Source organism: Erythrolamprus reginae, chromosome 1 (genome assembly GCF_031021105.1).
Source record: "Erythrolamprus reginae isolate rEryReg1 chromosome 1, rEryReg1.hap1, whole genome shotgun sequence".
Classification (NCBI taxonomy): domain Eukaryota; kingdom Metazoa; phylum Chordata; class Lepidosauria; order Squamata; family Dipsadidae; genus Erythrolamprus; species Erythrolamprus reginae.
The window spans coordinates 118,907,912-118,924,751 of record NC_091950.1 but is presented as its reverse complement, the minus strand read 5'-3'; the positions used below and the strand labels follow the sequence as shown (position 1 = coordinate 118,924,751).

The following is a 16,840-nucleotide window of genomic DNA, read 5'->3' as shown; positions in this document are numbered from 1 at the left end:
GTCATCCATCCTAGCTTCTATCCATCCAGGAGACTTTATGGTCTCCTTGGATCTGACAGAAACCAGTATCAAGGAGCTTATCTCCCGGATAAGGTCCCAGAAAAGGATTTCTATTGTTACTCTGTCTTCCCTACTGGGAAAGATGGTGTCCTGCATTGGTATTATCCCATGGGCTCATCTTCATGCCAGGAATCTCAAATGGCTTCTGTTACCGTTCCAGAGATCGGGGAACAGCAGTTCAGCACGCCTCATCACCGTTCCGACCACAGTCCTAAGATCCCTTACGTGGTGGACCTCCCCCGCTCTGGACAAGGGATCCCCCTTCAGGTGTCCAGATCAATTTACCATGACCACAGATGCCAGTCTAACGGACTGGTGAGCCTACGCTCAGGGCTTAATAGCCCAGGGCATGTGGTCAGTGGAGGAGGCTTCCAGGCCTATCAACTGGCTGGAATTGAGAGCAGTGTCATTAGCCCTCAAACAAGTCAAATCTCACATCATCAATCAACATGTACTCATTCTCAAGGACAATATAGCCACAAAGAACCATATTTGCAGACAAGGGGGTACTAGGTCCAAGGCCCTGATGAGGGAAGCCCTGAAGCTGGGTCTCTGGGCAGAGAGACAGACATTTACAGTCCCTGTGGGCCGACCACATATCGGGAGTTCTCAACGTGCAGGCAGACTGGCTCTCCCGGTCGACTCTGGATCCAGGAGAGTGGAGTCTTCATTCAGCTCTGTTTCGGCAAACCTGCCTCAAATTTGGTAACCCATCGCTAGACTTATTTGCAACCGTGACCAACACTCAACTCCCTCAATTCTACTCCAGGTTACCATCCCCGGGAGCGAAGGCAACAAATGCACTCAGAGTCCCCTGGCCTTGAGGGCTGCTTTATTCTTTCCCTCCAATTCCAGTTCTCCCAGACGTGATCCACAAGATCATCCTTCAGAAGGCCCAGGTGATACTGATCGCTCCTCACTGGCCACGCCGGCCTTGGTTCGCGGACTCAACTAGCACCATTTGCCATCATCTAGCCGCTCTATCTTCGGTCCTAGCAGGACCCCACAGACAACCACTCTGCTCTTTCCCGGAAATTCAAGAATTTTTAAGAGGCATTTCGAACCTCAGGCCTTCCAAGGTTCACAGATACCTGTCCTGGGACTTACCACGGGTTCTCCACTCCCTCACTCAGGCACCATATGAACCCCTAATGTCAGCATCCTTCAGCATCTTACAAGGTAGCATTCCTGATGGCGATAACATCTGCCCGACGCATTTCAGAATTGGCAGCCCTATCCATTCGCCAGGATCTATGCCAGTTCCATACGGACAAAGTAGTCCTGCGCCTGGACCCCACCTTTCTACCCAAGGTCAATTCCATGTTCTACAGATCCCAGGACATATTGTTGCCTTCATTTTGTTCCAATGAGAACCATCAGCTTGCAGTCAGATGGCATACCTTAGATCTCACCAGAGCACTGAGAATCTATATCCAACGGACAAGACCCATCTGAAGGTGGGGGAAGCAGGAAGGAGAGATGGAATTATCGCTCAACCGGACTACGGTTTAACACCAAAAATATAGGAAATTTCTGTCTGAGTCAGTAAACCTGTTTGGAAGTTTGGGGAGGCGAAGTATCCCTGCCCCTGGAAATCCTTGATTCGGCTGTGTTCGTGGCAGTGGAGAGCTGTTTGGCCACGAACACGCCTGGAGTCAGACCAGCTGAGACGCTGTGGAATGGCGGCTGTCATTCACAGCTGAGTTGTGCTGCCGGGGGTGAGTCGGAGAATGGAAGAACGAAAGACCGTGACAGCCAGGGAGAGGGAGCCAGCCAAGTAGCCAAAAACAACCGGCCTGCGACCTAGATTTCGGGGGAGGTTTTCGGAGGAGGTCTCCTGTAATTGATGACCCCCTGGAGAAGCCTCGAGTGCACGACAAAAGACATGACGGGAGGAGAAAGTGTGTGCCGGGGGAGAGAGGTGAGAGAGGAACAACGAAGGAGAGGGGCGAGAGAAGAACGACGGCCGAGATTGCCCTGCCCCCACTACATGGACCCGAGACGTCGAGGAGCTGTATGGTGGGAGCACTTGGCACCAGAGGGCCTGTGGAAGAATAAACTAGTGGGAGGAAGGAGAAGAAAGAGGAAGGAGGGGGCCAGGATGGAGATTGAGGCTCGCCCTATTGAGACCACATGGAGCCTGCATTAAAATCATGTAAGACTGCAGAGGGACTGGAGACTTGGAAATACTGTAAGAGCAGAGGAGTGAAAGTGACTCTGGACCCATAGAAAGACCTGAGAGTGCCAGCCAGTGGCAATGGCTGGCACTAAAGACCCTGAAGAGCAATATGCTAGGACTTCTCCCTGAACATTGATCCCTTTTTTCCAGAACTCACATTTTAGATCTGGTGCTGTATTACTTACTTGATGGACAATTGATTTTAATTATTTCCTATATTTTCAGCACTTTATAATCCTGCACTTTATAAATTTATTAATTTTTGATAATGTTATTCTTTTAAGACCTTAAGAATAATTTAGTGTAATTTAGTATTCTAGTTTTAAGCTAATTTGATATTTATATTAACTATTAATAAGATTCTATATAGAGTTTTTAGTTATTTATGCCCCAGGGAAGGGGGGGAGGAGTGGCTATTATAGCCAGGGAGAGCTTTTGCCTACGTAGACTCATTGCTCCGGAAATTGCGGGTTGCGAGTTTCTCTTGATGAAGTTGGACTTAGGGGTTCAGGTGGGCTTATTTCTCACGTACCTGCCTCCCAGCTGCGTGTCAAAAGCCCTGCCTGTGCTACTCGAGGAGGTAGCCGGGTTGGCGGTGGAGTTCCCTGGACTTATTGTCCTGAGGGACTTCAGCCTGCCGTCACTCGGCGAAACCTCTGGGTTGGCACAGGAGTTCATGGCCACCATGACAGCCATGGACCTGACTCAAGTAGTACAGGGTCCGACTCACGAGGGAGGGCACGCACCTGACATGGTATTCCTTTCTGAGCAATTGAGTAATGGTCTGAGACTAAGGGGCTTAGAAGCATTGCCTTTGTCATGGTCAGACCATTTTCTACTACGGCTTGACTTCCTGGCTCCAATCCTTCCCCGCAGGGAGGCGGAACCAATTAAGATGTTCCGCCCCAGACGCCTGATGGACCCAGAGGGCTTTCAGATGGTGCTTGGGGTTATTCCAGATGCACTCGTCCACAGTTCGGCGGAGTCTCTTGCGGAGGCCTGGAACAAGGCTGCAGCGGAGGCTCTTGACCGGATTGCGCCTTTGCGACCTCTCCGTGGCGCTAGACCCCGTAGAGCTCCATGGTTCAACGAGGAGCTCCGGGAGTTGAAACGCCAGAAGAGACGTCTAGAGAAGCGATGGAGGAAGAGTAGGTCTGAATCTGATCGAACATTTGTAAGAGCTTTTATTAAGACTTACAAAGTGGCGCTCAAGGCGGCAAGATGCACGTACCATGCCGCCTTGATTGCATCAGCGGAATCCCGCCCGGCCACTCTGTTTAGGGTGACCTGCTCCCTTCTTAATCAGGGGGGAGTTGGGGAGCCCTTGCAGAGCAGTGCCGAGGATTTTAATACGTTTTTTGCTGATAAAATCGCTCAGATCCGGGCCGACCTCGACTCCAATTGGGAAACAGAGTCGACTGACAACGAGTCAGTCGAGGTGACTGGGGCACGTACTTGTCCACCTGTCTGGGAAGAGTTTGATCTGGTGACACCTAATGAAGTGGACAAGGCCATTGGATCTGTGAGTTCCGCCACCTGTTTACTGGATCCGTGTCCCTCCTGGTTGGTCTCGGCCAGCAGGGAGGTGACACGGAGCTGGGTCCAGGAGATTATCAACGCTTCCTTGGGGAGGGGAGTTTTTCCAACACTCTATAAAGAGGCGCTCGTGCACCCCCTCCTCAAGAAGCCTTCCCTGGACCCAGCCATACTTAATAACTATCGCCCATTCTCCAACCTTCCCTTTATGGGGAAGGTTGTTGAGAAGGTGGTGGCGCTCCAGCTCCAACGGTCCTTGGAAGAAGCCAATTATCTAGGTCCCCAGCAGTCGGGTTTCAGGCCCGGTTACAGCACGGAAACTGCTTTGGTCGCGTTGATGGATGATCTCTGGCGGGCCCGGGACAGGGGTTTATTCTCTTTCTTGGTGCTCCTTGACCTCTCAGCGGCTTTCGGTACCATCGACCATGGTATCCTTCTGCACCGGCTGGAGGGGTTGGAGTGGGAGGCACTGTTCTTCAGTGGTTCTCCTCCTACCTCTCCGGTCGGTCGCAGTCGGTGTTAGTGGGGGGTCAGAGGTCGACTCCGAGGTCTCTCCCTTGTGGGGTGCCTCAGGGGTCGGTCCTCTCCCCCCTGCTATTTAATATCTACATGAAATCGCTGGGTGAGATCATCCAAGGGCATGGGGTGAGGTATCATCAGTACGCCGATGATACCCAGCTTTACATCTCCACCCCATGTCCAGTCAAAGAAGCAGTGGAAGTGATGTGCCGGTGTCTGGAGGCTATTGGGGCCTGGATGGGTGTCAACAGACTCAAACTCAACTCGGATAAGACGGAGTGGCTGTGGGTTTTGCCTCCCAAGGACAATTCCATCTGTCCGTCCATTACCCTGGGGGGGCAATTATTGACCCCCTCGGAGAGGGTCCGCAATTTGGGCGTCCTCCTCGATCCACAGCTCACATTAGAGAACCATCTTTCAGCTGTGGCGAGGGGGGCGTTTGCCCAGGTTCGCCTGGTGCATCAGTTGCGGCCCTATCTGGACCGGGACTCATTGCTCACAGTCACTCATGCCCTCATCACCTCGAGGTTCGACTACTGTAACGCTCTCTACATGGGGCTACCTTTGAAAAGTGTTCGGAAACTTCAGATCGTGCAGAATGCAGCTGCGAGAGCAGTCATGGGCTTACCTAGGTATGCCCATGTTTCGCCATCACTCCGCAGTTTGCATTGGCTGCCGATCAATTTCCGGTCACAATTCAAAGTGTTGGTTATGACCTTTAAAGCCCTTCATGGCACTGGACCAGAATATCTCCGAGACCGCCTTCTGCCGCACGAATCCCAGCGACCGATTAGGTCCCACAGAGTGGGCCTTCTCCGGATCCCGTCAACTAAACAATGTCGATTGGCGGGCCGCAGGGGAAGAGCCTTCTCTGTGGCGGCCCCAACTCTCTGGAACCAACTCCCCCCAGAGATTAGAACTGCCCCTACTCTCCCTGCCTTCCGTAAACTCCTTAAAACCCACCTTTGCCCTCAGGCATGGGGGAACTGAAACACCTCTCCCGGGCATGTACAATTTATGCATGGTATGTTTGTGTGTGTGCTTGTTAGTAAATGGGGTTCTTTTTAAAACTTTTTAAATATTTTAAATTTATTTGGATTTGTTATGATTTGTTATATTTTGTTGTGAGCCGCCCCGAGTCCGTGGAGAGGGGCAGCATACAAATCTAAATAATAAATAAATAAATAAAATAAATAAAGGTCAGAAGCCCTATTCATAGCCTATATCCCAGATCCCTGGGTTCCAAGGTATCCTCAACTGTAATAGGCCATTGGATCCGAGGGACTATCTCAAAGGTTTATGAGTCAGCTTCCCTCAGCATACCCAGAGGTATCACAGCACACTCCACAAGAAGTGCAGCCACAGCTGCCGCATGGGCAACTCAAGCTCCATTGGAAGAAGTCTGCAAAACAGCCACTTGAGCCTCTCCAAACTCTTTCATAAGGCACTACAAAATTGACTCTTGCGCTTCAGCGGATGCTGCCTTCGGCAGAAGAGTCCTCCAATCCGTTATCTCTCACGATAGCCAACTAATCCCTCCCTAGGAACTCATCTATTGGGTATGTCCCACGTGACTGCTGGACCCGCTCATTCAGTACGGAGAATAGGCGTTGATCCCTTACCTGAACACCTCTTCTCGTATGATGAGCGGGTACAGCAGTCACTTCCCTCCCTTTTTCTATTCGAACTGTGGTTATACTCTTTAACCTGTAATTTTTCCTATCATGAGAGTTGAGCACTACTTGAGCCACCACACTTGAGCCTAAGTCTACGGATTTGCAAATTCTGGGGAAGGGGCGGATCCAGCAGGCTTTTTCAAGACTAGGCTCGGTCCTCTGCGGATTGGACAGCGAGCAACCCACGTGACTGCTGTACCCGCTCAGCGTACGAGAAGAGGCGTTACTATAACTTAACAACTGCAGCAGTTCACTTATCAACTGTAGCAACAAAGTTTGTTAAATGGGGCAAAATTCACTTAGTAAGTTTAGAGAGAACTCAAGTATCTCAATTAGCAGCAGAAAAGTTGGGTTCAATTGGCATCATACGTTGAGGACTATCTGTACACTGTTGGAAACTAAGAAAATGAAGTGGCAAGGCATTAGGGAAGGAAAAGAACGGGAGAGGATAAATTAGAGCAGGGGTGTCAAACTCAATTTTATTGAGGGCAGCATCAGGGATGTAGTTGATCTCAGATGGCTGGGTAGGTGTGGCTGACTAGCATGCTTCCTCTTTGCATTGGGTAGACAAGGCTGAAGCTACACTTGCCTGATATTTCCTCTTCACACTGGATAGACCAGGACAGCCCTGCTGGCCTGATCAAACCACGTTATGGGCCAAATCCAGCTCACAGGATTTGAATTTGACACCCTGAATTAGAGTGAAAAGAAACATAAGCCAAAGGAAAGAACCTATTTATAATAAGTGCGTCCTGATTAGAGGAAGAACTGCTACTTGCTGAATAAACATAGTTTAATTTCACAGAAAAGGTTCAGTTGCTATACTGAAAAGAAATAGAAAGCAAATCTATTGCCTTTTATCCATTGCTATACTTACTTGGGAGTATAAAACGTTCCTTAATACACAAAGCTTTTTACTTATAATCAGATTGTGGTTGCTTTGAAACTTATTTTCAAAAGAAGGTTGCATTAGTACAGTACTTTGTTCAGAAATTCTTAGTAATATGTCTCCAGTTACCATGAAGGTTTTATATCTGAAAAAGCACACATACATATTTGCCAATGTAGCAAGACAATTTTGAGTGAGGTCATGGGTGGCTATATTGCTGATGAATCAAATGGGATTAGATGTTAAATCTGCTACATGCTAAATCAAATCCAATTCTAAGTATTAAGCCACATTCATATAATGCTAGATGATGGGTAAACTAGCCAGTTGTTGTTTTTTAGTTATCATTTTGGATGATATCTTAGCCAATTTTGCCAGCAATTATACTGTATATATATATAGATATAAAGTATTTTTTTAATTGATTGTTGGGGTTTTTTTTAGTTTATGGCCTCTTGTATTTCTTAATTTAATTTCAGTATTTTATGCAATGCTTTTTTCAGGATTCAAGGATTTTAAGGGTTGTTTTAATTTACATTTATACTTTTTCAGTTTAGGCTTTCCCACTATAGATATATAATCTTGTAATATTTAAAGAAAGCAGAAAGTCTGATTTCTTTCACTTATATTAAGGAGGATTTGATACAATTTGGTAATGAAATTTGATATCTAGTCCTGTGAAAACTGAGCACATAAAATACAGTTGACGGGCAGCATGGTTGCAGGCCATAACTTATTATTAAATTCTCTTCAGATCATAATGGTATCTATCCCAGAATACTATGAAGGCAAGAATGTCCTCCTCACTGGTGCTACCGGTTTCATGGGAAAGGTTCTTCTAGAAAAGCTACTACGATCCTGTCCAAAGATAAAGGCAATATATGTTTTGGTGAGATATAAATCAGGAAAGACATCTAAAGAGAGAGTAGAAGAAATGATCAACTGCAAGGTATGATTTCAGAAGACATGTTTAGTAAAAATGTTTAGGATTATTGAAATGTGTTTTGACTAAAAATGAGATAATACATATGTTGCAGTAATGTTGAATTCATTTAGAGCCTAGCTTACTTTCTTATCAAAAACTTTTGTCATTCTTGAATGTCAAATATTTCTTTTTAACCTACTGGTGTCAGACTATGAGAACATTCTGGTGGAGAAGAGGCAAGGAATAAATGATTCACTGTTCCTGCACAAAAATTTCCATGGAGATCTGAAAACAAAAAGACATGTCAAAGATGGAAAGATAGAGATGGGTGATCAAAGAAGAATACATATAGATGCCCTGAAATATGTCAGGAAATTAAAAGTTCAGATGAGTTGAGCTTGAACATGAAAAACAATAAAAGACATTTATATGTCTTCAAATAAATGGAGAAACAATATAAGATATATTTAGTAGTTACAGCAAAAGAGTACCATAACAAAGAAAAGATAGATCTACTTTTTTTCTCAGTGACAAGGATATGTGATATACCAGGCTAGTAGAGATTAGACAACAATTTGTCTGAAATAGTATAGGATTTCTTGTTTGAGCAAGAGGTTTGAGTAGAAGACCTCTACGTACCTCCCATCTCTATAATTATGTTAAATGTGAAATCCTTGGCCAAGACCTGAAAAAGATCATGAAGATCCTCCAAAATCAGGGTAGAAGCCACCCACATTTCAGGGTTACTTCATTCCAGAGGTCAAGTGCTGCAGCAGGGAAAATCTTGTGTATCTCAAAATATGAGAGGCACGGATCCAACCATTGGCTCAAACTCATCCCAGATCACATAGTAAGACCACATCCAGGGAGATAGGGCCCATTTGACACCAGCTAACCAGAAGGCAATCGATTGATTATAATATTCTCTACCATCCAATCATGTTGCAATTGCTGTGAGACAAAAAACAGATCCAGTATCCAGATACTGGTATGTATTAGACCATTGATGACTTGGGACAATTCCATAGTTGCCATGGAGGCCACAAACTCCTGCATTGCTCCAGATTAAATGTCATCAGGTGGGAAATTGAAATCCCTGAGCACCAACAGCCTTTGCAACTCTATTGACAGCACAGGAAAAGAATTTATCTGTTCAGGCAGTGATGCTGCTGAGCAGAAGGGTGGTGCCTTAATAACCATCTCAACCCTTCCTTAGAGTTCAACTTTAAGCAGAACACCTCAACATACGGGTGAACTGCAGAGTAGAGCCTCTATGACAGGGCTGTCAAGCTCCTGGCCCGCTGGCCGCAGCCACACCCAGTTTAGTGAACGGGGGGGGGGGGAAATCCCAATACATCACGTGACACTGCCATGACGACATGAGTTTGACACCCCTGTTCTAAGACCACATAAGAATGACTAAAGACATACCTCCTCCCCACTTCCCCTTTGATCTCACCTGTTCCAAAAGCTGAATTCAGGCAGTTCCAAGAGAGGGCCAGTTAGTTTTTAGTGAGACACAACAGGCTAATGCCCTCATCCATGGTAAAATCATGAATGAGAAAAGCTTTATTACATACTGCCCTGGTCTTCAAAAGCAGCAGCTAAAGCTCAAAACCACCAAGCATCTAATAGCCCAGGCATGAAATACAAGATGAGGTTTTGACACCAGGGCTAAACACTTTCAAAAAGCTCTCAGTGCATTTGAATGCAGCTTGTACCTGAGTTCCTACTATCTGTACTTCCATTTGCCCTTAGCTCTCCATCTTTCACTTGTTTTTCCCAAGCTGGATACCTATGTCACACCACATGCACTGAACATATGGTCCCCAATAAGTTAACTAGCCCCACCACCTTTGGCCACACATTCCCAAGCATTCAACAGCAACAGAGGACAGACAGGCCACTTCAGTGAAAAGTAATTCTCCGTACTGAAGGAGCGGGTCCAGCAGTCACATGGGTTGCTCATGTCCAATCCGGTGGAACTGAGCCTAGTGTTAAAAAAGCTTGCTGGATCCGCCCCTTCCCCAGAATTCGCTCAGTTCTCGCATCCTGCGGTTGTATTGTGATAGCTCGTTCAACATTCTAACACCTTCCCTTCGATCTTTCCTTCAAAAGTAGTAAGATTTGATTATACTTATTTGCTTACTTGCCTTAATAGCGCCAGCCGTTTGCGGCTCGGCTTTTTTCCTTTGGGAGAAGTTGCGGTTTCGTTTTCCCACGGCTTTTCTTGCCGTTTACGATCCCCGCTGCCGCTTGTGGATTCTTTTAATCCTTTGGCCTGGAGGTCCTTGGCAAGTATTGCTTCATTGATTTATTTATAGTGCTATTGTTAAAGGGCTTAAGAGATACCTCCTGCGGTGCGAGACGCTTGTTTCTAGTCTCCTGGACTTAGTCGATCGCTTCCCCTTTAAGATTTCTATTACGGAGCGATTTTTTCGGCGCGAAGGCCTTCGCGCCCTTTTTTAACTTAGGCCTCTCGTGTTGGCCTTCTGCCAGCCGCGTAGGCCTTAGTCCACCGCTCGGATCCCGGAGTGGGCTTTGGGACGCTCAGGCTTAATTCTCCACCGGCTAAGCCTCCAACCAGAGTGCCTTGGTTACTTTAGTTAAAGTTTAGGGAGGCTGGCCACGCTGTATTTGGGGACACGAACTCTGGGTTTGCCCAGATTGCCCTCAAGTCTCAGCAGCTCCGAGGCCTAGGAGCAGGATCCATTCCTCTTGGGAAGTCCTTGAAATTCTTCTCCCTAGTCATCCAGTTTATTTGGCTCAGCCTTGTCTTCTGTTAATTGTCAGACTATGGCTACTTTTCCCAAGAGAGGCACCACTCAAGGTCCCAGAGAGGCCAGGCCTACAGGCGATGAGATTACCAGTATCCCCCAGGCCTCGACCTCCTCTTCTTCAGGGGCCCGCCCCTTGACTAAAGTCACCAGGGCTGAGAAGAGAAGGGACCAAGCCCTACAAAAAATCCATGACAAATCAGCAAAGCGTTTGAAAGTACAGGCCCAAGTACTCAGTAGTCATGACCCCCCAGAGGCTCCTAATCTGCCTTCTTCTGGGGTCACTGTGTTATCTCTGGATGAGCCAAACCTAGACAGACCCCAACCTAACCTATGGGGATTAGGTCCAGAGGAACCAGATATTATTGAAGATTCCCCCCAGCCAGGATCCTCCCAGGCTTTCAGGGATTCTTCTGCCATTCCTGCTGATATTTCTAGTTTACCTCCTGAATTCCAATCTATTTTTTCTGTGTTATCCAAGGCCATTGATGCTAAGCTCTCTACCATCAATGCGCCCTCCTTACCTCCTCCTCCTCCTCGTCCCTCCCGCCCCTTGGGTTCCTCCCCAACGGTTAGAGCTCCTATTCAGGATGAATCAGATTCCTCTCAGGACGAATATGAGGATATGGAAGAGGATGAGGATCCCTTTCAAGGTCTCTCAGATGATGAGGAATCCCAAATAAAGGTTCCTTCTCCAATTACTATTTTTCCCTCTCAATTGTTCAAATCTCTCCTCCTCAAAGCTAGAATTTCTACAGGATTGGCGGCCCAGGAGAAACAGGCCTCCACATCCACTGAACCCCCGGAGGAGAATTTACCTTATTTCACAGAGGAACAGGAGGATAACGAGGTAATTCCTATGCCTAAATTGTTTAAAGATGCCTTACTTAAGCAGTGGGATTTCCCAGCCTCTGGGCTTAATCCCACTACCAAGGACAAAAAGTTGTACAAACTCTCCTCTTCCTATGAGGAGCTCCTATCTTTTCCCAAACCGGATGAACCTGTCAAGATCCTTCACTCGGCGGCTGCTGTGCCAGGCGAAGCAGAGGAGGTCCTCCGCCCAGAGGACAAGCGGATTGAACAGATGCTCAAAAGAGGATTCACCGCAGATTCCTGGGCCATTAAAAGTTCCGCAGCGGCTTCCTTTTTCTCCAGAGCCATGCTTCTGTGGCTTCGCCAACTTCAACAGCATATTCCTCCCGATGACTTGAGAGGTCAACAGGACTTCAACAAGGTATTTGCAGCTGCTCAGTACGTGGCTGATGCCACTTTACAATCTACTAGATTTGCAGCCAAGTCTATTGCAGCTTCTACAACGGCAAGAAGACTCCTATGGCTTCGCCCTTGGCAAGCAGGAGTACGTCAGAAATGGCAGTTATCTCTGGGACCTTTGAAGCGCGACCTTCTTTTCGGGGATCTTCTGGATCCACTCCTCACGGAAACCACGGACAAGAAGAAAGTATTGGGTCCAACCACCAAAAAGGCCACCAAAACGCAGTCCTTTCGTCGCCCAGGGCGTCAACAAGATCAAGCGGCCTCCTATCAGAGAACCCCAGGTCAGTATTCCCCCCGCTTTCGTTCCCAAGGTAGGAACTCCAGGGGCAGAGGTTTTCGCTTCCAAAGGGGAGCGTTCTCTAACAGGGCTTCGAAAAAACCTAGATGGTAATTCTTCCTCGATTCCCATAGGTGGCCGCCTAGCCTATTTCGCCTCTAATTGGCGTCTCACCTCCAAGGACCCCTGGGTCATTGACACTGTTCAAAAAGGCCTCCTTTTAGAATTTACTTCCCCCCCCCCTAAACGTTTTATTTCCTGCCCTTCTCCCAGGTCCTCCTCAGATTGTAACCGTATGGAGGAGGCCATTTCCCACTTATTATCCATCAGAGCCATTCAACCGGTTCCCCCCGGTCAGAAGGGCCGAGGTTTTTATTCCATCCTATTTATGGTTCCAAAATCCTCCGGAGGTTGGAGAGCTATTTTGGATTTAAAGAAGCTGAACCTATTCATCAAATATAGGAAATTTAAGATGCACTCCTTATCATCCATTTTGGCCGCCATCCACCCGGGAGATTTCATGGTTTCTTTAGACCTCACTGAGGCCTACCTCCATATTCCTATAGCCAAATGCCACAGAAAATTTTTACGTTTCTCTTTCCAGGGCAGGCATTTCCAGTATAGGGCGATGCCATTTGGCCTTTCCTCGGCCCCTAGGGTCTTTACAAAGCTCTTGGGGTCTCTGGCGGCCTATATCCGGGCGTCACCCATCCACATTTTATGTTACCTTGATGATATTTTGGTTCATGGGAACTCCCTAGAGAAAGTGAAAGTAGACCTTTCTGTCACCATGTCGGTTCTACAGGACCATGGTTTTTCCATCAACTTTGACAAAAGTCACCTCCAACCTTCCACATCCATTTTACACCTGGGATCCATTATTAATTCAGAATCTTCCCAGGTCTTTCTCTCTCCTGAGAGAAAAATCAGTATAGGGGAGTTAATTTCAAGCATTTTATCTCAACCTTCAGTTTCCATAGTATCCCTGTCTTCCCTTTTGGGGAAGATGGTGTCATGCATAGGCATCATTCCTTGGGCTCGCCTGCATGCTAGGGAACTACAGTGGCTCCTATTACCCTTTCAGAGATCGGGGCACAGCAACTCAAGTCGTCGCATTGTCATCCCACCAATTGTTCGCAGATCCTTCAAGTGGTGGAAGTCTCCGGCCATGGACAAAGGATCCCCTTTCAGGTGCCCGGATCAATTTGTCATCACCACAGACGCCAGTCTATCGGGATGGGGCGCCCACGCCCAGGGGATGATAGCCCAGGGCACGTGGTCCCCGGAGGAAGCTTCCAAGCCAATCAATTGGCTAGAGTTAAGAGCCGTATCCCTGGCTCTGAAGCAATTCTCTCCTCGCATCCCCAACCGGCACGTTCTCATTCTCACCGACAACATTGCCACAAAAAGCCATATCTGCAGACAGGGGGGCACGAGATCCAAGGCCCTCATGAGGGAGGCCCTCAAGTTAGGCCTTTGGGCGGAAAAACACCTTCGGTCGCTCCTAGCCGACCACATCTCGGGGAGCCTCAACGTCCAGGCGGATTGGCTATCTCGAGCAACGATAGACCCAGGAGAGTGGAATCTCCATCAAGACCTGTTCCATCAAATCAGCCTCAGATTCGGCCTACCAGTCCTGGATCTCTTCGCGACCAATGCGAACGCCCAACTCCCTCGCTTTTTTTCCAGATTTCCATCCCCGGGAGCAGAAGCAATCAATGCCCTCCGGAGCCCATGGCCTCCAGGACTACTATACGCATTCCCTCCAATTCCAATTCTCCCGGACGTGATTCACAAGGTCCTCACCGAGAGGGCCCGAGTAATCCTAATCGCCCCTCATTGGCCCCGCCGGCCCTGGTTCGCCGATCTCCAACAGTTGTCCGTCCAGGACCCTTGGCGACTCCCCGTTTCGGGGGATATGCTATGGCAGGGGGCCTCATTCCATCCAGACCCGGAGTGGTTCCACCTCACCGCCTGGCTGTTATCAGGAGAGACTTAGAACTACGTGGCCACGACCCCGACACAGTGGAGGTCATTTTAAAGGCCAGAAGGGGTTCGACCAATCGAATCTACGACCATACATGGTCCAAGTTTCACCAGTGGTGTCTACAGGAGGGTCTCTCTCCCCTGTGCATCCCCATACACAGGATCATTTCCTTCCTTATGCAAGGTTTCCATCAAGGCCTCTCCACCAGCACCCTCCGGCGTCATCTGGCAGCCATTTCCTCTGTCCTAGCGGGGCCCCGCAGACAGCCTCTCCGCTCCTTTCCAGAAGTTCAGGAATTCCTCAAGGGTATAGCCAACCTTAGACCTTCCAAGGTCCACAGGTATCCATCCTGGGATTTGCCACGGGTTCTCCATTCCCTCACGCAGGCACCATACGAACCCCTAAAATCGGCGTCCCTCAGGTACCTATCCTTTAAAGTAGCCTTCCTGGTGGCAATTACCTCTGCCCGACGCATTTCGGAGTTGGCTGCCCTCTCAATCAGGCAGGACCTCTGCCAATTTCATCAAGACAAGGTAGTCTTACGACTGGACCCCACCTTCTTACCCAAGGTCAGTTCCATGTTCCACAGAACCCAGGATATTGTCTTACCTTCCTTCTGCCTCCAACGAGACCATCCCTTGGCAATTAGATGGCACACCCTGGATCTCATTAGAGCGCTGAGGATCTATATCCAACGCACAGGACCCTTTCGGAGGTCAGAAGCACTTTTTATAGCCTATCACCCCAGAGTCATGGGTGCCAAAGTGTCTTCAACAGTGATAGGCCGTTGGATCAGAGGGACTATATCTAAGGCCTACGAGTCGGCCTCCCTTTCTGTTCCTAGGAACATCACAGCGCATTCCACCAGGAGCGCAGCCACCTCGGCCGCTTGGGCGACTCAAGCCCCGTTGGAGGAGGTCTGCAAAGCAGCCACTTGGGCCTCGCCAAATTCCTTCATCAGGCACTACAAGATTGACTCTTACGCCTCAGCGGACGCTGCCTTCGGCAGAAGGGTACTCCAATCCGTTATCTCTCACGATAGCAATCTAATCCCACCCTAGGGACCATCTATTGGGTATGTCCCATGTGACTGCTGGACCCGCTCCTTCAGTACGGAGAATAGGCGTTGATTGCTTACCTGAACGCCTCTTCTCGTACGGTGAGCGGGTACAGCAGTCACTTCCCGCCCTTGTATGTGTCTTCTTTACCTTCCTATAACCTTTTTTCCTCTAACTATGAGAGTTGAACACTAAAGAGCTTCACATCTGAGCCTAGTCTACGGATTCGCGAATTCTGGGGAAGGGGCGGATCCAGCAAGCTTTTTTAACACTAGGCTCAGTTCCACCGGATTGGACATGAGCAACCCATGTGACTGCTGTACCCGCTCACCGTACGAGAAGAGGCGTTCAGGTAAGCAATCAACGCCTATTTTCTTATCCCACTAAAATGGGAGAGATGACACTGCTAGATATAAAGAAAGGTAGGGAGACTACAGCCCCCTGAATTCTACGAAAAGCTCCAGTGGTGCAGATTTCAAGCTTATCTAGGGAGGCAAAAAGCAGGGCCAGCAACATCCCCCAAATTGTAAGCGGAATCCCCAAGCCCAATATAGTATACTCCTTGCTTTCCCCAACAGCCTGTAGCTCCGTCCTAGGTCGTGGATGACAAGGAGAAAACCAGAATGCGGATGACAAGGAGAAAACCAGGTGAAATATGTGTGTCAGCAAAATTGCTGGCAGTTAGGTGGCATATAAATGTTGCTAATTGTTATTAATTTAATTAGATGCTGTAACTGGTTTATGGATTAAAGCTAGGTAAATGCATCCCTGGCCATGGCTTTCAACTACCCACCCGCCATGTTTTTTCCAAAAAGACGACCTACCTTGAAAAAAATCCCTATCACAATTTTGAACGCTTGTGATCAAATTAAGCCCCACCCACAAAATTAGCCCTAATTAAGACCCTGCCCACCCTGGGCTACAGGGAGTGAGGTAAGTCACGCAGGTAAAAATAAACCAGAGTGGGAATGGGAGGGTGGATCTGCCCTACTTACCAGGCCTCGCATAACTTGCCTCACTGTCTTCTGCAGCTGCTTGCCGTCACTTGCACACATTGCCCTAGCATTCTTCCACCTTCAGATGCCTGCCAGAAGGCATCTGCAGCCAATTTATTATCAGATCTATCCAGAGCTCTGTTATCTGCTGCAATGTCTTCCAGAAAGCCCTCTGCAGCTGATAATAGATTGGCTGCAGATTTATTTATTTATTAGGTTTCTGGCAGGCATCTGAAGATGAAACTGACGCCAGGGCAATACGTACGAGTGGTGGCAAGCGACAGCAGAAGAAGTGGTCCAGCAGCAGACTCCTGCTGGACGGGGCTGTTGGGGCCACTGCCGTGAGGTGTGAGTTGATAATTAGAAGCCTCCAAAAAGAAGACCTAGCCAATTTTTTCGGGAGTCAAAAGAAAATAAGACCCAGCCTTCTTTTTGGAGAAAAACAGTAGTAGGTTCTGTAAATCTAGCAGAACCTAAAGCTACAGACTTGTTCTTGCATGGGAATAATGTCTTCTCAAGAGATACCATTGGAGAAACATTTCATAGGTAAATGGGAATTCCAACTAGCTTTGATTCAACTTCAACTTGATTTGTCCCATTCAAAGCCTTACAGCTTTGAGACATAGTAGCAAGATGTTGATGTTGCATATTGCCATCATCAGTGTTGTGTAGAGTAGCAGTCTATAA

At 47.9% G+C, this 16,840-nt stretch overlaps 1 protein-coding gene across 4 annotated transcripts in view; it reads left to right on the top strand.

The window, feature by feature from the left end:
- FAR1 (fatty acyl-CoA reductase 1) overlaps window positions 1-16,840 on the top strand; it is a 56,450-nt gene that overhangs the window by 13,561 nt on the left and 26,049 nt on the right. For all 4 annotated transcript variants that reach the window (XM_070762744.1, XM_070762750.1, XM_070762740.1 and 1 more), the window contains exon 2: window positions 7,614-7,808. In XM_070762744.1, coding sequence (XP_070618845.1) covers window positions 7,620-7,808 — 189 coding nt within the window. In that variant the 5' untranslated portion in view covers window positions 7,614-7,619. The remainder of the gene's footprint in view (window positions 1-7,613; window positions 7,809-16,840) is intronic.